Below are 24,970 nucleotides of genomic sequence, written 5' to 3'. Positions count from 1 at the left end.
TAGTCAAAAATTATTCATGTTAAACTCTCATGTTAAACATACAAAAGTGATTCAAAATAGCAATCAAATATCTTGGTACCAATTTTGAACTGACATTATTGTTGGTAAAAAACATGTTTAATGACTTGAAAGTTATTGTCATTTAGCACTAAAAAATTTGGAGTTTTATGTTTTAAGCAAGCCTTAGTATTAAATGCAATAAACATTTAATTTTTTTTTGCCATTTAAATCACTTTTGATCATAGTATTTAAAAAAGAATACCTGTTTTTTCTCTCTGTCTGTAACTACTCCAATCAAAATGCTTTCTCTATAAAAAAAAATAATTAAATATTGTTGATAACATAAACACTTAACTTTATGCCAAATATCTAATAAAATTAACAATAAGTTGATAACAAAATAAATTAAAAATTATGTAAAATTAAATATAACAAATATTTAATTTTATATAATTTTTATAATAATAAAGTTATAACAAGTGATACATTAATTTCATTCAAGTACATTTGTATACTTTGCCTTGCTTGAGTTGTATACATGCAACTCATCCCTAGTGCATTAGTTTACACCATTTTTAAAAAGTTTGGTTTAGATTAAATCAAAAATAAATTTAAAAATAAAACAGGTAAATAAATTTAAAAATATAACTTCATCTTTAATGTAAATATTTAAATAAAAAATATGTTTAAAAATAAAACAAGCAAATGTTTAAAAATATAATTTCACCTTGAAAATAAATAATTAAATAAAAAAGGCACTTATATAAAAACATAAATAAATTTCTAAAAATTAGTTTTCTGAATGAAATTATTAGGAATTAAAATTTTATAAAAAATAAAAATAAAGCTTTTGAAAATATTTCTTAAGATTATGATAGTACATATTAATTTCAATATATTCAACTTTTCGATTTGTTCCGTTATAATTGAAAAATAAAATAATGATTTACAATAATAATACAAATAATGATAAATTATTATCATAATTTATCATTGTTTGTATTAATTATTGATAAGTAATAATGATAATTTTAATTTAATATTATTTTCCAATAAATCATCTTTAAACAATGATTTAAATTGACAAATAATAACAAATTACTGTTATGGTGATACATTATCATTAAGGGTATTCCATAAAGTACGTATCCAAATATGAGTGAGGGAAATTAAAAATAAACAGTCGATTTAAATACTGACAAAAAAATTTTTAACACTGCAATGTTATTTGCGATCAATTTTTTGTTGTTTAACTTAACTTTAAATTGAAAAAAATTTGATTTTCTTTTTTTCATAAATATAAAATTAAAAAAAAAGATACAGCATAAAAACAAATTAAAAAAAAAAACAACAACAAGAAAACAAACCGGCAGCTGTTTTAATAAAACTTTTCAACTAAAACCTCACTTATTATAAATTATTTATTCAAGTAATGTAGTTTATATTTAATTAATGAAGTTAACAAACAATATTTTTTCTTATATAATATTTAACCAAAATAACTCAACTTTTAAAGACTGAAACTCAATGTCTATACTTAAAATCTACCTAAGCCATCTTTCTGCTTCATTGTATAAATCCTTTTGATAACAATCCAAACCAAAGTTATAACATACACTACTTAAGAATGAAGCCTAAAAAAATTTAAGAATATAATGCAAATACAAAAGGTATAACATTTAAGAACTTACTCAGAAACAATGTCTGATAAAAATCAAGAAAACTAACACAAGCACAAATAAATATAAAATACATATAAAGCTCATATAAAATCCTTTATTCAAGAGTCAAACTTAAAAAATCAAAGCAACTTGGAAATTATAGTCTCTCTATTAAAATTTAATGTATTAAAATTTTCAAACGTTAAGATTTTTTACATAATTGATCATTAACTTTCAATGAATCAATCTTCAGGTCAATTTTATGACCTGAAGATTGATTTGTTAAAAGAATTAATGAAATGACCTAAAGAATTTTTTATACTTTGAAACCAACTCAATGACATCTTGTGTATACCATTCTAGCTACTTCTTCATAAAAAGGCGAAAAGTTTGCAATAAGCTCCTGTGTAAAAATTAAGAATGGGGTTAGGCAGTTCGTCAAAAACCGTTAATTTCCATTGCATTAAAAAAAATTAACGGGACTTCCATTAAATCTGTTACGTTAAAATTTATTAACGGTAATTTTCTGTTAACGGACGTTAATTAAAAGACAACAAAACAGATATACAAATTTTTGAATGCAAACAAAGTAATATTGAAAAATAAAACACATAAACATAGTTGCAAATCAGATAATATTTATATTCTTGAAAGGAAACAAAACAATAATAAAACACCAAGACATATTGTCCATAGTAAAAAATGCTATAAAAGCTATCACTTTTCTTCTTTTTCATTCACAGAATCATTCAATTTCCAGTTTTTTACCTTGATATTCTCAAAGTTGTCATGGCAAAACACTAACTGTCTTATTGTGTCAGTGCAAAGGTTTTCCCTGTTACAAGTTACAATATTTCCTGACAAACTGAAAACCCTTTCAGATGGAGAACTTGATGCAGGAATGCAAAATATGAATCTGAAAATTTTAGCCAATATAGGAAGAACCTTTGAATTATCTTTCCATCAGGTTAAAACATATATGTTTGTTTTAGTGACAAGCTTCCGCATAGGGAAAAAAAAAAAAGGACATTTTTTCTCCAATTGAAGACATCACCCATTGCAATGATTTGACATGTGACTAGCAACACAAAAATCAATTGGCTCCATGAAATGAAAATCTTCTGTGCTTGTTACAGAAATAACCTTTCCAGGGTTGGGGTTGTAGATGGCCACTATTTGCCTTTGGATGATTCAAAACACTAAAAAAAAAGCACAATATTGCAATACTTTTTAGGTTTTTATAATGAAATTTATAATTAAACTTACTTCAAATTTTTCTAAAACAACTCATCGATAATATAGGTGTAGAAAATGTGCAATTTTGTTGTTGAAATCCTCTGAACCACATTTTGGCACTTTATTTTCAATATTAGTAAGCAAGGATTCAATAAAAGCTTTTATGCTTGGTAATAAACTATTATCTTTATTTTTTTATTTGTAAGGTGCATGGTAATGTTATAAAATGCTGCTATAACATTTTGAATTGTAGGAATGTTATCAGCTTAAAGCATATCAAATATTTTTTTAAATTCTGTCAAGATCCTTAAAAGTTGATTCAATATAAAAAAGTGTTTAGCATCAGGTACAATTTTTGTAACTCTAAAATAACTTCTGAGTCTCTAATAGATTCTAGAGCTGGTCTCAGTTTCAATATCTATTCCACCATAATACTGTGGCTGTTTCATCGCCTTTTGATAGGAGCAATTACTTAAAAGAAGCAATATCATGTTATACTACAATTAATTTAATATTATGAATAGAAACTTAGGTACTAAGTTATTTAAAAAAACAAGCCATCAAGTTTATTCCATTCTTTTCTATTATTCTGTTAATTTTTTAACAGGTTAAGAATGATTGATGAGTTTTAGCAGATATTTTTATGCAGATGTCAATGGCACCCTAAATTACATTAACCCATTCAAATAAATTTTGTTTCATTGTTTTTAATGCTCCAGGTTCAAAACAAACTCTGGACATATTTTCGCATCAAGGTAAGGAAGGAGGCATGAATTTCCTAGTTAAATACACTTCTGCGGTGCTCTGTGACAAAACCGTTAGGTCTTCATGGGGCACCTAAATATCAAAATTAAAACAAAAAAACAAAAAAAAATTGTACTTAGAAAATGTTGTTCTACTTTTTATATTAGCATGGGGATAAAAACTATGAATAAAATCTTTAAAACCTTGAGATTCAACTATAATGAAAGGTAGAGATTCGTGAACCAAGAACTTTGTGATATTAAGATCAACGATATTAAGCTGTTTTTGTTCCTGACTTTTGAAAGTAAAGAAACAATATTGTTTTGTGACTTAAATACTATTGTTTTTCTATATTTTTAAATACTTCTGTTTGTCTATATTTTTTGAGCTGGGACTACTTGGGCGAGCTGAAACTTCTTGCATAACCCTTTTTTTTTTTTTGCTGCTGGACCTTGTATTGAATCTTCAATAGACTCATATGAAGATAAAAAATAACTTTTCAATTGAACTGTTTAGTTAAAATAAAATCAGTGAAAAAATTTTTGTGATAAGTTACCTTGCGCCTCTGTAGAGTTTTTCCCTCTCTGTCATTTTGATCATCTGAATTTCTTAATTCTTTTTTAACTAATAATTTATACAAAGAAAAATGAGTTTTTTTCAAGTAGTACCTCATACTACATATTGAACTTTAAGCAAGTTTGTAAACATTTTGGTACTTTTTACAAATTACGTTGACAACTACTTCACCATCTTTATTAGCTGGTTCTTTATCAAAATAACTCAAAATAACAGAACAATTTATTGGCATTTTACATACAATAAAGAAACTAATATATAAAAAAATGTCATAAACACCTTTACAATACAGATAATATGCTTTACTTTTCATAATAAAAAAAGGACATTTAGAAAATGAAATAAGTTTAAAAAAATCTAACTAAGCCAACTAACTGAAATTTATCAGGAAAAAACACTTATTTTTAATAACAAAACTTACTTAAATCTAAATTATACATTTTAAACTATACTTTAAAAATGTTTTAAATTTTTTATTAAAGCTGTGACGTAAAATTTATATATAAAATATATAAAAATAGAAATACTGTACTATATTTATATATGAATTGTATAAATGTTTGTATAAAAAATATAAAATATAAATACTATATTATATTTATATATAAATACTATAAAATATAAATACTATATAAAATTTTCGCTTATATAAAATCTTTGCTAAAATTTTCAAAATTTAAGTTTAATAATTGAACTGTATGTTTCAAAATTTTTTTTGCATTAAAACAAATTTCGATTAAATGAAATTTTTTGAAGTAATTAAAAAAACTCTTTTATAAAAAACTAATGAAATTACCAGAACTAATGGGAATTAACAAAAAAATTATCGGCTCATTAAAAATTTTTAACAGACATTTTCAGTTATTTCCATCTTTTATAATATGCTTTACATTCTTAAGATTTATTATTTTTCCAATTAAGGATTGACTGCATTTAAATTTTCTTACAAGATCTGTTTGTGACTGACAGATTTTTCTTAATAAAGTGAACAATTTTTTTATATTATATTTTATATTTATTTTTAAATTCTTTGCTATAAGCTTCCTTGTCATACCCTGCTTTTCTTTCAACAGATCATTTTTATATTTCTGCTTAAATTAGTTTAAGAGCATCCTAAGTCAATTTTGTAATGTCAATTTGTGACAACGATTTGAAATGAATTTTTTCAAAACTTTTTCTGAATTTGTTTAAAATATTGCTTTACTCATTTTAAGCTAATAACAATGATAAAAAATACTCAACATCAATACAATCAAATAGCATTAGCTCTCTTGTGATAAAGTATTTTAAAAATTTGTTAAGTAGTTTTCTAAAAATTAGTGATTATAGAAGAAATTTATTGTCTACAACCAATACACTTATGCAGTTAATAAAGGAAAAGGTCACTGAATTGAAGCTTATAGATTGTTAATGAACTGTTGAAAGTTAAGCCACCTAATTTACATGGGGAAAATTTTATTTGTGGATATTTATTAAACAGTGCCCTTTCTAAAAAATCAACATATTTTAAGAATAACTGTTGGTAACCCTTAAATGTGCTCCATAAAATAAAGATGATACTTCATCTGAAATTTGAAAAGTTAGCTGATAAAAACTATCAAAAGATTTTTTTTTCAAGACCCTTCATCATTTAATGGGGCTCTAATAACAACTTTAATTATCTAAACTTTCCAGCTCGCATTTTTGACAATTGCAGATACCAGGTCAAGTCTAACACTACCATTTTCACTACTTGTACAAAACAAATTTCTATTTGCAATCATTTCTTTAACTATTTTAACAATGCAAATCTCTTAAAAACAAACATCTTTCTACATTTGCGTAAATTTGCAGTATCTTTGCAGTTTTTCTCATACACAAGAAACTGTCACATACACAAGACTATTTAACATACACAAGACACTCTCACATATACAAGACTATTTAACATACACAAAAAACTCACACATAGACAAAACACTATCATATTTAGATAAAAAGCATCAATAGTGCAAAAATATAAAGTAAAAGACGTATAAACCGATATACACACAGCAAATATCTGAGATAAATAAATATTTAAATTTACAATAAATAATTGTTTACTTTTTCATTCTTTTTACCAATTTTTAAAAAGAAGTTAAAATTGTCTAAATATTATTTATGTTATATATATATTATATTTACTTTTAAATAAATCTAATTAATCTTTTTAAAGATTAAAAAAATAACTGTTTACTATAACTTTTAAATAAATCTGAGTTTTGCTACTTGAAACAAATTTTTAAATCTTATATATTATCAAATCTTACTTGTTCACTTCCATAACTAAGCAACTCTTTGGCTTTGCAAAAAAATTCAAATGCAGTAACATATTGATGCTGATTTAATGCCTAAAAAAAACTTCTTGCTTTTATGTGTAAACTTATATATAATAACAATAATCGAAGACTTCATTTGTTATACTGTTTTAAATGATTAAAACAAAATGCTCATAAAGTGAATATTAAAAAAAATGTTAACATACAATTTCAGCTCGAAATGCAAAAACTTTTAGCATATTTTTGTGTGTTTCATCAATTTTATCTTCACTCAGATTGCTTTGTTTCACTTTTAAAAGTTGATGCAACTTCAAATAGCACTAAATTTATAAACAAAATTAATGCACAAAAATTATTAAACAGAGTTTATATCATCACTAGAAATTCATAGTTAAAGGTATCATGTCAAGGGTAATATAAACTACATACTTATAAATTTTAGATATATAACATTTAGAAAAACTCTGTAATATTTAGAAAAACTCTCTGTAATATAATATTTAGAAAAACTCTGTAAGTAAAAAAGTCAAACATATTAGAAAATTTCTATACACTACAGTTCATAGAAGTTAAACTTTTCTACAAATTAGGTGTTAATTGGATTAAAATGATTAAAAACAAAACTTTTAAGTTTCGAGAAATGTAAGTTAAAAAAGTCAAAAAATTTAAATTTATCTACAGACTACTAATTAGATAATTAGACTACTAATTAGATAGTTAGACTACTAATTAGATAGATTAAAAATTAAGAGAAGAGACAAAAAAAAAAAAAGTAACAAAAAAATAAACATGGTACACAAGCTTGTGTCACATGTGGCTTCACATAAAACACATGTTACTTTACAAAAATGCATGTTGTGTGTTACTTGATCTAAAATATAAAAACAATACCTCCGTAGAAAGTTTAAAACAGGCATCTGCATCATTGAGATTGTTACAATCTAATAAAAAATTTAGGCAAATAAGTAAATTGCAACAAAAATAATTTGATTTAGTTACAACAACTGTGAAATAACAAATCTCTGAATAAAGTGTAAACCTTGTTGTTTAAATCAGTTTAGCAAAAACAAAACGATTCGAATTTTTAAAAGCAGTAAAAAATAACTAGAACATATTAAATTATAAATTCCTTTATAGCTTAGTTAATATATTTATATTTATATCATCTTTATAGCTTAGTTAATATATTTATATTTAATTTGTTAATAAATTTAACAAAACTTTAAAATATGGATAAATCAGGCATTGAACCTGGGACATTTTGATTCTGAAGCCAGCATTCTAAACACTAGACTGCAATTACTCATTTAAAAATACTTAGTTAATTTACTCAATAAATTTTGATTGGTGCAAAAAAATAATAATAATGCTGCACATATCACCTTACTCTACTCTTAATCACTCATAATATTTATTGATTAGTAGGGAAAATTAAAAAGAGAAAAAAATTGTGTGGACAAACTATATAGATTATAGAAATCCTTTTTAGAAACCCTTATACAACATCCTAGAATTCTAGGATGCTTTACTTTTCAATACACCATAAACTAGAGTGTTTAAAAAAAATGGTTAAATTGTTTGAAGCAATTGTTTTGTTTTGTAATTTTCAGTTTGTAAATTAATATTTGTGCAAATACATTAATAATTAATGTATTTGCACAAATTAATAATTAATGTATTTGCACAAATGATTTAAAATATTTTCAAAACTACAGAAAAATAGCTTCTATTATTATTTTTAAAACTTATTTTGTTATTTTTTATGTATTTCTAAATGCACTAAAAACTTAAAAAACAAAAAAATACTTGTGCATAATCTTACCTAACCAATCTTTTCCAACTTTCAAAGCCATCTAAAACATATAATGAACTAATAAAATTTGTAAACAAACATTTAATTTTAAAATTTAATGATATAAATAAGACTCCTAAGTGAAATGAAGATATTTTTACCCTCAAATGGAAGAACATTACAAAAATAGGTTGAATGTATATTATTCTTATCACACTGTATATGTTTACTCACTGTAATAACAATAATAACAACAAATAGTCACCAGCACAATAAACTGATGTTAATTTGAACATACCTTTTAAAGAAGTGAAAATCTTGTAAACTCAATCATTATTAACTTTAAAGTCTACTATGGTCTGTCTTATTGTCCATAAACCTGTTAAGCATCCTCTGAGGATAGCTTTGCTGCACTTACAACAGATTGAGTAACAGTTGATATGTATGCTGATTAAACAAAGTTTTAAGTTTAATTAAAAAACCTATGTGAGTTTTTCTAAAGATGTGCAAAGATTTATTGATAATATATGAGTTTTTCTGAAGACGTGCAAAGAGTTTATGATTATATCAGAGTTTTTCTGAATTCATGCAAAGATTTATTGGGAGCTCAACCTGAATACTATCAACAAAAGCACAATAATATCAGGAAAATAATATCAGGAAAATAATCCCAGGAATCAAAATTTAAGACATTATATTCAAAGCAAAGCCTAAGTGAAAATCGCAGATTTTAAACATTTTAAACATTGCTTTGAACATTATGTCTTCTTATTTAACATAATGTCTTCTTATTTTAAAGATTTGATTAAGCACTCAGTTTCCTATATTCTGATTTTTATTAACCAGCATGCAGTACAAATATTTTCTTACAAAAAAAATAATTTTTTTGGAAAACAACAGTATGAATTTTCTTGCAAAAAACATGACTTTTTTTGCAAATAACAGTATAAATTTTCTGCAAACAACATGACTTTTCTTGCAAAAAGAATGAATTTTCATTGAAATCATCAGTACTATAACTGACAGAATGTACTAATGTAGACCTGTCAATTTCCATCTATTTCAATAAACTTTAGTTCTTTAACTTTGCCTAGGTATTCAGGGCTTATGATGATCCTGATTCTTCTTTTTCCTCCAAAAAAAAGTTTTGTAATTTTTATTTGTAATTTTTTACATTTTGTAACAAACCCATGTTTACTAATGTAGCAATGCTGCAACTTATTTTTAATTTTTTTTCATGTTTCTTAAATGAGTATGATTTTAATTTTTTGATCTTTTAAATATTCTTTGTCCTAAGGTGGTTCCTAAAATATTTTAAAACTTTTCTAATAAGGTGTATATTTAAATGCCGAGGCTTCAAAACCGGCTGTAATCTGTGTGTGTGAGACATTTTTCAATAATAAACTTTCTAACGCTATTTTATATCCTAAAGATTACTCAATTTATCGCAAAGATCGTATTAAAATTGGCAGAGGAGTCGCAATTTACTGTAGAAATGACATTAAAGTAGAACAAGTACAGATTAAGCAAACAGATACTGATATTGATATTATCTGTGTTGATATGATTTTTGGATCTCAGAAACTCTGTCTAATAACTTGCTATCTTCCACCTTTCTATACAATAACAGATGTTGCTTATCTTGAATTGATGATTTCAATTATTTATAATTTGTGTTACTCGGTGTTGCAGATTATTATTGTTGGTGACTTCAACTTACCTAAAATGGATTGCCCTAGCTATGTCTCACCAAACGAAAAGTGTCATAGTATATTCTTAAATTAGGTAAACGAACTCGGTTTGCACCAATTTGTTAAAGAACCCACGTGCAATATGAATTTTCTTGATCTTGTTTTTTCGAATAACAGTTCTCTTATAACTGATATATCTGTTGAGTGTCCTTTAAGCACTAGCGACCATAACACAGTCCAATTTTCTATAAATACGAACAATTTCAACCAGTGTGAAAATAAACCAGAATCTTTTTTACGACTTTTCTAATGCTGATTTTAAGAGCCTTGAGTTATATTTATCAAAAATAAATTGGAATTTCGAGTTTTCTTGTGCCTGTACAATTGAGGATTACTGGTGCATTTTTCTAAGACTTTTTGGTACTAGTATTAATGAATTTGTACCTATTAGGAAAAAGTATTATAACAAAAGGAGTAATCACTATCCAAAATACATTAAAAAAGTCTTAAGCCGCAAAGTATTATTATGGAAAAAATGGACAAATAATAAAACCATTTATAACAAATCAGCTGACAAACAGTAGGCCAGGAATTGCAAACTAATCTTATCTAATTACCAATCGAAAATTGAATTAAACCCAGTAGAGGGAAATAATATTAGCAAGTTTTATAAATATGTTAATAATAAAATGAATATTCTTAATAAGCACCACCATCTAATAGACAAAAATAACAATAACAAGGTCACTTCCAGTAATATAGAAATTGCTAACGTGTTTAATAATCACTTTGAAAGTGTTTTTACAGACGATAATTGTTATTTGCCTAATATTGCCACCTATGTTAATGATCCAATAAGTATTGACACGGTTGATTTTTCCGTGGAGTCAGTGTATAAAACCCTAATGGGAATTAATCCAAGCACCTCGTTCGGTCCTGATGGTCTACCTAATGTAATTCTTAAAAAGTTAGCTCATGTTTTATGTTTTCCTCTTTCATATATTTTTGAGGCTAATTTTACATCAAACGCTTTACCTAATCAATGGCACAAAGCTTTCGTCTCCCCAATTTTTAAAAAGGGAGCTACATCGGATCCTAACAACTATAGGCCCATCTCTTTAATTTGTACTTGTTGTCGAATCATGGAAAAAATTATCAACTCACATATTGTTGAATATCTAAACAAATATAACATAATATCTCCTAGTCAGCACACTTTCCTCAATAAACGTTCGTAATGTACGAATCTTTTAGAATCTACTAACAATTGGAGTACCGCACTTGACAATCATCTGATTACAGATGTTATATTTATCAACTTCCGAAAGGCGTTTGATTATTATTTAAACTTTTAATATTAATTAATATTTAAACTTTCATTATACAATATTCATGGTAACCTTTTAAAGTGGATCACTGCATTTCTCACAGACAGATCTCAACAGGTAAAGATTAGTAGTGCTTTATCAGATCCGATTCAAATTGTAAGTGGTGTACCTCAGGGTAGTGTGCTAGGACCAACTTTGTTCTTATTATTTATAAATGACTTATCATCTGTAGTAAACAATCTCAAATGTACAATAAAACTTTTTGCTGATGATATAAAGTTATACAGTTCGTATCGTGATATGAATCATAGCCACAATTTAACTGTTGCTCTTGATAGAATAATTATTTGGTTGGATACTTGGCAATTGCCAATTGCCAGCAAGAAATGTTTTGCACACAGAATAGCACTTTCTCCATTGCATAGTATTAGTTTTAATTACAAGTTAGGTGATTGTGTTCTAGATTGGTCATCTAACCCAAAAGATCTTGGAGTAATTATGGACTTCCGCCAAAACCACAAAAAACACATTGCCAGAGTCATTCATATAGCAAATACTAGAGCATACCTAATCTTAAAATGCTTTAAAACTCGCAATCCTATTATATTAGCACGTGCATTTACCACTTATATAAGACCAATTATTGAATATTGCTCTCCAGTTTGGTCGCCACACCAAACTATGTTAATTAAATTTATTGAAAATATTCAAAAACGATTCACAAAAAAAATGAATGAAACCTTGAATATTTCTATTATAAACTATATTTGTTCCTATGTACTTTGTTTTCTTATTTAAGAGCATACTTTCAGTGTCTATTTATTGGACCTGTATGTCCTTTAGAACATGTATTTCTTTTTAAACTTGTACTAATAAATCTTTATTTATTTATTTATTAGATATTCTAGATAAAAGATAAAATAGAAGATAAAATAAAAATAAAGACATTCTTTTTAACCTATCATTGTTTTTTATAAAAATTTCTTGGGTTCCTCATGCTTAAAATCTATGATTAAATATTTACATGAACTTAAATTCCTAAATGATCAAATTTTTTCTATTTATATTTGTTTGAATTTTTTAATTACAGCATGAGAACATTTTCTAGGGTGACTCTTTGATTTTACTCCTGGATGTGGCCGATTCAGCGATGAATTAGAAGAACTGTCTATAAATAGATTTCTTAACTTGAATAAACTTGATTAACTGAAAGATCAGCAATGTTATTTTCCAAAACTATAAAAATTGTAAAATGAATTCTTGTTCACCAACTACAAAGAGAAGTTGTCTAATGAAGAGTTAAAAAGCTTTTTAACTTTAAACATGTTTTAATTTGCAACTTTTGAACTTATGAAAGTAAAAGTTTATACTTTTATCTTTATATATAAATATAAATTCTTATATAAATATCAATTTATAAGTCTTAATACATTTCATTCAAGGAAATATTAATGTCTGTTGTTTTATCAACTTGTTGTTTTATCAACTTGTTGTTTTATCTTTTTTGTTTATTATGGTGTGCTATCTTAGATATTTTGAGATAAATGACTGAATGAACTTTTCAATAAGGTGCATTTTTTCTTGTAAACTTTTATATCAGAATAATAGACAAACTTTTTTTTTCTTTTTAATGAAAAATTTTGTTTATCACACTTAAAATCCCATTAATTATACTATATCAATAAAATAAATTCGTAATAATAAAAAATTAAATTTATTCCACTTGATACTTATATATTTGAAAATAATAATTTTTCTTACTGCTTGATGCTTACGCAGTGTTGATTGAGATTCATCTTCAACATTTGCTAAGAATGTTAAATTGAGAGCCGTGTGACGAACTATAACAGTTATTTACAAAATAACATAACAAGCTATAACAATTATATACAAAAATGTGCTCAAAAATACAAGTTTTTTGCAAGCAGATATAGATATCTAGCAAGCAGATATTGATTTTCTCCAGCAAGCAGACACAGATTTTTAAAATGTTGGATTTATTTTTCTGTTCTTAACTATCTAATTATTTTAACAACTAATCTAATTAAATTATTTAATAATCTAATAACTTTAATCATCTAATTATTGATTAAAAAGCAGTTAAATTTACAAATTTTTAATATGAGGATATTAGTTTTTATTTTGAAACTTTAAAAAATTAAAATTTGAAACATGAACCAATAAAATTGAAAAATAAATATTTGAAGCACTTTGAAAATAAACATTTAAGTAGAGCTTGTCATTAAATATAAAATCCCTTTTAAAATGTTCTGAAAATATTTTTATAAAAAAAAAATTGTTTGAAGAGTTCTAGCACTGATTCATGGTATTAGTAGCGTGTGGATTTCGAACTACTAAAACAACATACTGATTCAATATAAGTGAAGCAAACCCATCTCAATCAGTGCTGAGTCATCAATAGCCCCCTCATATGACTAAAACCATCATGCACCCACACCTTATCCCACATTACATTTATTTATTCGTACACAATTGTTTATTTATTTTTCTGCTATAAATTTTTGTTTTCTGTAATAAACATTTAATTTATGCAATTTTTTTTTTTTTTTTTTTCTTATAAACAAATTTACAATTTATGGATAAATTTTTAAACAAATGATAATAAATTTCAAACTAATAAAGTAAAACAATTTTTTATCATAATCATAAACATAACATAACACATAAGAATTTTTGTTTATGTAGAAAAATATTTGCTACAAGTCTTTACAGCATGAATTTTTTAACTGTTCTCTTTATTCAATGGACAGAATGAGAATGTTGTCATCATCAAACATTTAAAGTCTGACACTAATTTAACTGCGCAATCAGACCAATTGTTAACTAGGTGCATTTTTTTTTACAGTAAGAATCAGTAAGAATTTTGACCTGGTTTAAAAAACTCTCAATAGAAACAGGACAAGTCAACCATACATATCATGATTTTTTTACAATTTTTGCCCAGATGTTAATTTAATTAGCAAACAGTTTTCCCCTATCGAAGAAACTTTATTTGGCGGTTTTGCTAGATTAAAATTTAACTTTTTTATTAAGTTTTTTCTTTACTTTTAAATTCAAGTGGAATAGATTTATACACCCTGGCAATAGACCTCTACACAAACTATTACATTTAAAATCAGCAGAACCAGGATTTCATTCATACCACAAGTGTTTTCCCATGGAAGATATATGAGCTATTTATGAGATAAAATATTTATGAGCTTTTATATACTCTTGGTACACAATTTTGAAATCCTAATGTAGCAAGCTAGGATGCCATGTTAAAGGAAAAAAACTTACAACTATTTTTCCTGCTACTTTGCAAATAATAACGAAGAACCTATAAAAAAACTCTATTAAATGCAGATAGTGATACATAAAAGTGCAAGAAGATTATTCAGAGGATGAAGCTGTTGAATCTAAAACTGATTATTTCTCCCCTAAAGAAAATTGCAACGAGGGTAAAAATTTTTCTAAAGGCTCATATCAAGCCTAACTCCAACATAATCCACCTCAGATTTTGATGGAACTTAGTGGGTTGATTTAAATTAATGAGAAATACAAGTCCTTAAAATTTCAGCAAAAAACCTTTTGTGATGTATGAGATAAGTCATTTGAAATTTCTAATTTTTTCAAAAAAACAAAAACTTCACTAGGGAAAACATGTTTAGTTAATAATTTGAAGCTCTATATTTTAAATGAAAATTACATAAAAATCTTTTTTTTTAAATTCTATACAACTCTAGACTTACTCAAAACATTAGTATTCAATTTTTAAAATCACATTTTATCCATAATTGTAGCTTAAAAAACCTAAAAAATTATTCACAAACTAAAAAGCTGATTTTTGACAGGTTTATACACTAAAATAACTTATTAAAAAGTAGTTTTGTATATGGTAGGTTTTCAAATTTAAAATTTACCTACAAGATACAATTTAGTAAAAATGTATAAAGTCCTAACTATGGCTCCAGTTAAAACTTAAAAAAATTTTGTCTTCACTTCTAACTAGATAAAACCTAAGATCAATATGTTTTTAGTAATAAACTTTTATCAATTGATTTATAAGACTTTATTACAAAGATTTCAGAAAAAAAGGTTTACTCGTGTAGAAGTTGCAAAATCACTATATTTAAATTAGCACAAATAGATTAAAAACAATAAAAATAGAGTTATTGATATACTATAGTTTGTATTATATACTGCAATACACTATATTTAATTTTTAATTTAAAATTTTGTTTTCTGTTAATAATTACAAAAGATTTAAAACACATTTAATATTATAGAGAGTAAACACTCAAATAAAAATCATAGAAATAATTTTTTTTTAATTTTAAATTTTGAGTTACTATCTAAACCAATAAATTTAAAAACCTTTTCTTTAAAAAAGTTACAACTGTTTTTATTACAGAGAAATAAATAAATAACAAAAAAATGTATATATATCTTATATTCTAAGAATAAAATAGGAATAAAATGGGGTATTGGGTTAAATGGGATTTCCCAAATACACCTTTTTCAGAGCCTCAAAAACTATTGATTGGATTTGAAGAAACGCAATACAAGACAACGTCATCTTTGAAACGCAATACAAGACAACATCATCTTCGAAACGCAATACAAGACAACGCTATCTTGAGCTATAGTCCACTTTTCATGCAGCATTATTGTAACAAGATAAATACAAACTTTTGCACCTCTTTCACCTAACTTTTTCAACTTACAACTGTATTTTATATTTGTAACAGAAACTGGTACTTAATAATTTAATACTTGAATACTTAAAAAGCTTTGAATAAAACCTTCTATTGTATTTGAATAATATTTTGTTCTGACAAATAGAGGTTTTAATTTAATAATAAAATCAACCCAGTTTCGATTATAATGCATTTTAATGTAAAAAGATAGTTTCAATGGGGCAAAATAGGGTTCTACCTCATTTTGCTCAGACTTTGATTAATCGACCAATTATAATTATATATAACTATTACCTGTATAAACATACAATAAACCCTATTATTAGCCACAATTGGCCTTTTTTATTGGTACATCACTAATATATATATATATATATATATATATATATATATATATATATATATATATATATATATATATATATATATATATATATATATATACACGCAGCCAAATTTTTATAGTTCCACTTACATATAAATTGGTACATATAAATGAATTTACATATAATGTACATATAAATGAATTCTCAAAGCATTTTTTTGTTTGTTTATTACAGGAATATTTTAATAGAAAATAATTATTTATTTATTTTGTAAAAAACTGAAAGTTAAAAGTATTTCGAAAAAACATGCAAAATTTCTACAGTTCCATCAAAAGTAAACCTTTATAATTTTTGTTTTGAATAATAATTTTTTTAATACTTTAGTTTATAATAACGTGTACTACCACCTTTTACACTAATAAGATTCCGTTTTTCACACTTTTTATAAGATTTTCCAAATAAATCTTTGAAATAAATCTTTGTTCTATGCTTGTTGGATAGAAATGTTTTAAGTTTATGTATCGTATTATACTGTTGAGAACTTTCACATATATAGTTCGTGCTGATATCCCCCATAAAATTTCAATAGGGTTCAAGTCGAGTGACCATGATAGCGAATCCAAAACATTTGTTTTCCTTTGAACCATTGTTTTACACTTCGTGCCATGTGAATCGCTGCATTATCTTGTTGGAAAATCAAATTCTCAGTAGGTAAACTTTTACTAAACTCAATTAACATCATCTAGAAGTATTTGTAATTTCTTGCATTCATTTTTGTTGTAATAAAACTAATTAGAACTTTGCCATGGAAAAAAATTTCCAGCAGCAAAATTGCAGCGATTCACACAACACGAAGTGTAAAACAATGGTTTAAGGAAAAAAAGCAGCCCACACTATAACTGTCCCTCCTCTTAAGTTATGAATCATAGCAATACTATCTTTTTTTTCTTGCCAAAAACACTTAAAGTTGTATCTAAGTATCTAAGTTGAACTTAATTTCATCAGAATAAATAACATTTTCTTATTCTGCATCCCATGTCATGTGGTCCTTGGCAAACTCAAATCTTGCACTTTAATGTTTTTTAATCAATGGTGATTTTGTGTTCGTTTTTTCCACTGGTATTGTCCTGATTTTGACAAAATTTGTTGAACACGCCTTGTGGTCACAGATAATTCCAGCTCAGTCCTCATTTGTCTTGCTGTTCATATTTCGGATGATGCCAAATACAAAATGGAAAAATGTTGCCTTCTGGTTATTATTTTATTTCTGCCCTTAGGGTGATTTTTGTTTTAATTTTCACTTAAGTTTATTCACTGCATGATGAGACCTTTTGATTTTCTTGCAATTTGTTGATTGGACAAACCTATATGTTTATAAGCAGCAATTGTTGTTTTTTCTTCCTCGCATTGTAATAATTAAATAAAAAATGTAAATTAAAAATATACAAAATTTCCACATAGAACAAAGATATCAAAATCTTACTCAAACTTCAATCAACTCATATTAAGTATTCAAAACAAACTGATGGAACTATGGAAATTTCTCATGTATATATACCAGATTTTAAAAATTTTTTAGAAAATTTAGTTACAGTAATAATTTTTATTGTTTTTAATTTATTTGTTTTAATTTCAATGTTCTGATATTGCAACTTCCCCATGAGTAACCACTCCTTTTTATATAAAATCTTGGTAGAAAAAAAATTATTACTAAGAACAGTTTTTTTTGTGGAGCACTTGCCTCATAAGCAGGAAGTTCTGAGTTTGATCCCCATCACGCTGCTGGTAGTACCGAGCCCAACATGTTTCTCCGCACAGCTGCCTTGTTCATCAAGGTTCGTGTTTTGGAGTTATAGAGTTGAGAGTGAGTTGTAGCCACAATAAAAGTAACCTCCTCAACTGTAGTGGCCTTCATAACCTTGGGCAGGTGAATTAACGTAAAAAAAATTTGTATTTTTTCAGTAAACTTTAAATTAATTAAAAAACCTACTATATATAAAAACTAAAAAAATTCATTTTATCACTTCTTCTTACAACTTTTTAGGTTTATGAATGACTTTTTAAGTAAAACACTCAATAGCATATTAAAAAGCCAACTTTGCAAACTTTGTGAGACATATATCTGACATAAGGCATTTTTACTAAAAAGTTTGATTTAAAACTCTTTCGTTGAGAAAATTAAAAAAAAAAAACTCAAAAAAAAAAACTTTAATAACTATAATAAAATCATATTAATATATTGATAACAATTGATATAAAATATTGTAATATCTTTTGTTTGTTTACCAAACAAAGTAAGTATAGTTTATTTAAAATGCAATCTCTTTTGGGATTAGCAACTAAAGATGGAATGATTAAACCAGTTACACACAAAAATGTAACCTTTCATTGCTTCTTTTACCAAAAAAATACAGAAGTGTAAAAACTTTATGTGAGTCAATTTTTTCATTGTAAATATGAATTTTAATTTTATAAGTTATACATTTTCTTCTATTTCATATTAATAGTGGTACCTCTCACTGGAAATAGAATTATCTACCCCCTAGCATTATCTACCTCCAATTATTATATTAAAATAAACTTTATTAAAAAATAAAAGTAAAACAAAAATCTTCACTTTTCACAATTTCTGTCATTTATTTTCAAAGACATTTTTAAAATCTGTAAATCATAACATCCTTTGATTCAATAATTAGGTCCTTAAGAGCATACAGAAATAACTGGCTTGTATATATGTTTTTAAAAATCTAAGATCCCCTGAAGACTTAAAAATGCATGTATTTTTCAGAACAATTTTGGTTTAAAAGAGGAATTTAGATTATCTAAAAAAAAATTTTTTAGCTGCCTTTTTTAGATAAATTAGCTCAATCTTAAGGCTGTTAAGACTTGAAATACAAAAAACTTCAAAAAATAAAAAAAATTTATACAGAATACAAGCTATTTTTAAAGAAATACCCTAACTATTTTAAAGTTGAATTAAAAATTTTAGTTTTTATGTCTATATAATCACTGATGGACTTGTTTTGATAACTCAAGGAATACTTTTAGGAGTTTTAATATTGGTAATTTTTTGTTTCAAGCTGCTGATTACCATTTTTGCATATGATATTTATTTGATATAAAGATAAATTGGCAAAAAATTCAAAAACAAATAAAACTTTTTTAAATAAAACCATCAAATTATCTATATATTTTGCTGTAGTTATTGTTACATTTTATGTTATATGTTATATACTACTTTGACCTAAGTTTTATCATCACCATCTTAATTATCAGGATTTATTATATAATATTATTAATTAATATATCTGTAATATATTTTACACTTAATTTTATATTTTTGATTGTTTTTTTATTGCTAGTACTACTATTACTATTAAATTGGTGATAATAAAAGTAAATGTGCTAGAAAAAAACACTGTATTTGTAGTAAATAAAAAAGTAAAAAAATAAAAAAGCAATTGATCAAACCTCTCACAGAGACTAATGGGCTAAAATATTTTGAAATATTTTTTGTAACCACCAAGTTCCATAACTTTACACCCATGGTGTGTATGGCTAACAAATGTTTACCGTCTTTTATCTTAGGAAAACTTTTTAACTCTTCAAGGGCTGAGAGAAAGCTACAACTGATCTTTTCCAGTTGATTTTCAGTCGCCAATGGAGATTCAAACTCGGCTACAAGTCCTATAATTAATTGAAAAATTATAAGGAATTTCCAATATAAGTTTTCTGGTAGTATATTGTTAATTGGTTGTGATCATCCTTTTTGATAGTAAAAAGAGTAAAAGATTACTGTTACAGAAATTTTGTTATAGTTTTTTATCAGAACTAGTTAAGTATTAGAAAAATATTAGTTTTACTTCTTAGGTTGTCATGATATCATTAGTAAATGTACAAAGTATTTTTTCATATATTGGCACATTTTTGTACTTTTGTACAATGTATACTTTATACATTTAAAAACATGGTGCATAAAATATTTATCACATATTTAAATGAATGCAACATTAGAGCTGCTAAAAACTCATCAGTTTCAAGACACTTAACTTGACAGTTTAAAAAAATTGAAACTATTTAAAAAAACTAGCCGCATTTAAAATAAAGCAAAAAACCCTTTGTTTATTTTCATTATTTAAAAAAATCTTTTAAAAAATACGAAAGCAAATCAATATTTTGTTTTATAACTGAATTAGTACTTAAACCTTTTTTCAAAAACACTTATTTAAAAACCCATATGTCTTTACTTCATTATTATATATCCCTTTTTGAGATAATTATATATATCCCCTTGTAAAATAACAATACTGCATTAATACTTGCATGAGTAAATGAAGAAATGGCGATTCAATCTTTTTTGTTCATGAATAATAAAACCCTTGCAACATCTGTGATAGAATAGTTTGGACAATTGATATTACTTTAATTAAGCAGTATTTTTCAGTATTATAATTTTTTTTTTCCATATTCATAAAATTTACAAAATTTATCTTAAAAATACAGAACTTGGTAAGTTCTTTTTTTCTGCAATTATTTGGGATTTTAATTATTATTTCTTAAGGTTTCTTAGTAAATTTTTAAAATAATCTTTGATCATTTTTTTTGAAATAAAAGTGATTCTAATCATTGATTTAAAATAAAATAAAGATAAGTTTAAAATATAGAAAATAAAGGATAAATTTTTACCTTCAATTTTGTTAAATATTGAAAATGAAGACATCTCTAATTTATTTCTAAAAGTCAAAACTTTGCGATCTATTTATTAAATAAAAAATTCTTGATTCTTTTTAAAATAAAACGCGAGGTTTACAAACATTTATAAATATATAAACTATAATTAAATATATATGTTAATTTTTTAATACGTATAAATTTTAAGACAATAAACTTTTTTAGAAAAATTGTCTTAAAACGGTTCAATACGAAACGAGATGAAACGTTTTTTTTTTTGTTTTATTTTTTAATAATTCTGTACTACCGGTACTAAAAAAAAACAAGTTTTAATTTGCTTTGTAAAAGCCAAAACGAAAAAAAAAAAATTATGTATATTTTGTAAAGATCAATATAAAACAAAATAAAAAAGAAACATTTTTTTAAAAGAAATGATAAGAAAAAAAATAATAAAATTTTTTTGAGTATCACAAGAAATACAGCTGATATTTGCGATAAAAGTCAAATTTTAATAAAATCACCAAGCAAACACACAGCGTTTAAAAAACGTATTAAAACGTTTTTTAGACGTGTTTAACGCAACTTTGGTTGTTTGGTATAGTAACATGGAGTAATTTAGCACTTCATAGGGTAACTGTGCATCCGTTAACACATTTTAAAAGTCAAATAAAATATATAGTACCAATGCTTAGTTCATTCTCAAGCTAGAAACTAATATTTGTGAAAGAGGTATTATCGGGTGGAATCAGACACATGTTTGGGCACGTGGTTCGGGCACTTGTTTGTTGTATGTATTTATATAAATAATAATACATTTGATACAATACACAAATTCATAATAGTAATTCATTTAATTCCAATAAAAAGACCTTAGATTTGAAAAAAAGTGTTTTTAAAGTGTTCATTATTAAAAAGCTAATGTTATATTTCAAAATATATTTTCATTCCCGTTTCTTATATTTCAAAGGCAATTTTTAAAGGCAATTTTTTAAAAATGTGTTGAGAACAGTCCAATGCTATTTAATTATATAGGGTACTTGTGTCACACGGGTAAAAAAGAGGTAAAATCATGGTTGAACTATGTGTCCGGGGCACATTCTTTGAAACCCAATACAGGCTCAGAATAGGCAGCGATATGTGCAATCTGAAAGAAAGGTTTGTGCGCGTCTGTTAAAATGAAAACAAACGTCAACAACTGTATTGAATGATAGTGAAAAAATAATCGCATAAAAAATCAAATAATAATGACCAAAAAATTACGAATTTTTATCAAATATTAAACACTAAAGTATTTATACTTTTACAAAATTTCACAAATCAAAAAACAGAAATGTTTTTTGATTTGTGAAATTATTTTCTTGAAAATAAAGGTTTTGAAAAAGTAGTTTGCTTTTTTTACGGTTTTGATAACTCTGATATGACATAAATAACGGCTTTGATAACTTGGATAATCATAAAAAGAAAACCATTGTAACAATGCGAATGCTGCGATTCTGATACGATAGATTTTTCAAAACAGTTTTATGATTTACCTAATAAAATAAATAGAATAATAATAACTTGGTTTGATTTTTTTCACATTAAGTACCCATTCACGTCTATTATTCAGCAAGAAAAATATGAAAATAAAATTACTTAGTCGGTTTTTAGAACTTTACCTTTATTACTCCCATATATAAATTATATACATAACTAAAACTTTTTAAATTTGAAACTATTGCTGATTAGTTGTTATGCTAGCCTTGGTTATTTGTAACATTCTTAAATTAAAAGCAATTGTAAGCATAAGCTGATTTAGCTGATTTGGCCTTGGTATTGTATTGCAATAATAGATTACAAAAGATTGTAGCATAATAAACTATAAGAAAAAGTCTAAGACCTGATGTCTATAAGTTTGTTTTGATATGGCAAAATGATTACCAAAACTTTTAGTAAAAAAATAACTCTTAACATACCACACGTTTATGGAGAACTAAGGGTAAAGAGATAGATATATTCCTAATCAGCCTTCTCAAAATTTAGGTTAAAAAGCAACTTCTTTAGAGCTGATAGATTCACATGGAACATGTAAGCTGGTTCTGTAAAATATCAATAAAAATGTTCCTTTTGCAAAAACTTAAATGTTTAACTCTCTATAAGTAAAAAGTTTTTATAATTAACAAGTAATTAATAGATTAAAAAAATGTTGTAGCTTTATAAACTATCAGAAAAAAGTTGATGTCCTAATTGCCAAATATTTGTTTTAATATAGTAAATTAATCACCTAAAGGTATTACTCTTAACGTACCTTTTACCTTTGTAGAATTAAGGGTAAAGAGTTAAAAGAAAGAAAAATTTTTTTAACTATTACAATGCAAAAAAGTGCCTCAATCATTTGCACTTTTTTGATGCCATAACCCATCAATACTTCTTTTGTTTGTAATGTCAGTGTTTATATGTAACTGCACAAAAAATTACTTGTCATCTTTTTTATATAAGTAAATGTAGCCAGACAAACTTTTTTAATCTTCACAAAGTGTTTAATGATTCAAGGATGATGCTTTATTAGAGTTATATAATAAAAAAGATCAGTTTCATCAAAATTAAGGTTAAAATAAAATTTCCTCAGAGTTCATATATTCACATGGAACATGTAAGCTAGTTATGTTATCAGAACAAATTTTCTTATTGAATAAAGTCTAATGTTTAACTCTTTATAACCAACAAGTATAAATAAAGTTCTTCACCAGTAGTCTGGTAAAACTGCTTATAGACTTTGTATTTGAGTATGCCTCAAAGCCAAGGACATTATATTTTGCGAGAAACACATTTACAGATTTTTTCGAATTTACTTGAACACATACATTTTTTTTTTCGATTTCTTTAAGTTAACAACAGGTAAAAGCTCTATAATCAGATAAACTTCATTAAAATTTTGAGATTTTACGAGTGAAAATTCTTTTGTTTAAACAGATTTTGATACCGTTTAAATGCTCTGAAGAGTACTCAAATAAAATAAATTTCCTGTGTTCATAATAACACAAGACTTGTATTGATAAACTCAGTTTATTGAAATTTATTTCTTTAACTTCTTTGAAATTTATTTCTTAATAGTCTAAGAGCCTGTGGCCGCCAGACCTACGTTAATTTTTAAAGGCTGAAAATTTCCTAGCGCATACTCCTAACACATGTAGAAACGATGGTCAACTATGTACTTTAGATCAGGGTGGCTTTGACTAGTAACAGGTACCAAAGGTTTAAACTCTGAAAATTTGAGTTTTATAGCATCTACCATTATCTCAATATTTATTGCAGCGCCTGATGACTTTTTTGGGTTTCGCCACCCAAAACTTGAGTCTAAATGTAAAAGTTTTAGCTTTTTTTTTTAATTTTTAATGCAGTTTTTTAATATTGCATGAAAAAATCAATATTGTTTGCTTAAAAAAAACGATTTTAGAATTTTGACCATACTACCATCTTAAGGATACTAAAAGAACGAATGAACTCAATACCACATCAGCAACACCACTGGAAGTTTAAGAAGAACATCGAAAAAATGTTTAAGGAAATTTTTAGAGCCGCAAAGAAAATCATAATTAAAAAATATCATAGTTTTACCTTCAAAAGAATAGTACACGACAGATATATCTTTAAAATATGCCTTCAGATATAATGGAAGAATATTACAGGCAATCAATTTACATATTGAATATAAATACACGTTTTTCCAATGAAAATGTCTTCAAATCTATGCTTTGATGCCATAAATTAATATTATTTCACTGAATCATAAAAATATTGCTGAAACTCTTTCTGCAATCTGTAATGTCTATGGCGTCATTCTTGAACTTAGTATCCAAAACTTACCTGCACCTGAATTACTAATCTTTCTGTTGTTTTTGATTTGTGTGACCAGGTGCAATATCCAATCACTCACAAGGGCATTTGCCCCCATTGCCCCCCCCC

General features: G+C 25.6%; 1 protein-coding gene across 1 annotated transcript in view; it reads right to left on the bottom strand.

Annotated features, from left to right (window-relative positions):
• The window catches only part of LOC105843168 (testis-expressed protein 11), a 69,134-nt gene extending 47,950 nt beyond the window's left edge, over positions 1-21,184 (bottom strand). The window contains exons 1-9 of the mRNA XM_065792633.1: positions 21,041-21,184; positions 19,826-20,041; positions 13,090-13,169; positions 8,340-8,370; positions 7,409-7,458; positions 6,724-6,837; positions 6,509-6,589; positions 1,549-1,634; positions 263-308 (exon numbers count right to left, since the gene is read on the bottom strand). Of these exons, the coding sequence (XP_065648705.1) occupies positions 263-308; positions 1,549-1,634; positions 6,509-6,589; positions 6,724-6,837; positions 7,409-7,458; positions 8,340-8,370; positions 13,090-13,169; positions 19,826-20,041; positions 21,041-21,074 (738 nt within the window). The 5' untranslated portion in view covers positions 21,075-21,184. The remainder of the gene's footprint in view (positions 1-262; positions 309-1,548; positions 1,635-6,508; positions 6,590-6,723; positions 6,838-7,408; positions 7,459-8,339; positions 8,371-13,089; positions 13,170-19,825; positions 20,042-21,040) is intronic.
• Between the last annotated feature and the right edge of the window lie 3,786 nt (positions 21,185-24,970).

Source organism: Hydra vulgaris, chromosome 03 (assembly GCF_038396675.1).
Source record: "Hydra vulgaris chromosome 03, alternate assembly HydraT2T_AEP".
Lineage (NCBI taxonomy): Eukaryota > Metazoa > Cnidaria > Hydrozoa > Anthoathecata > Hydridae > Hydra > Hydra vulgaris.
Note: the sequence above shows the minus strand (reverse complement) of the source record. Positions and strands in the feature narration are given on the sequence as shown.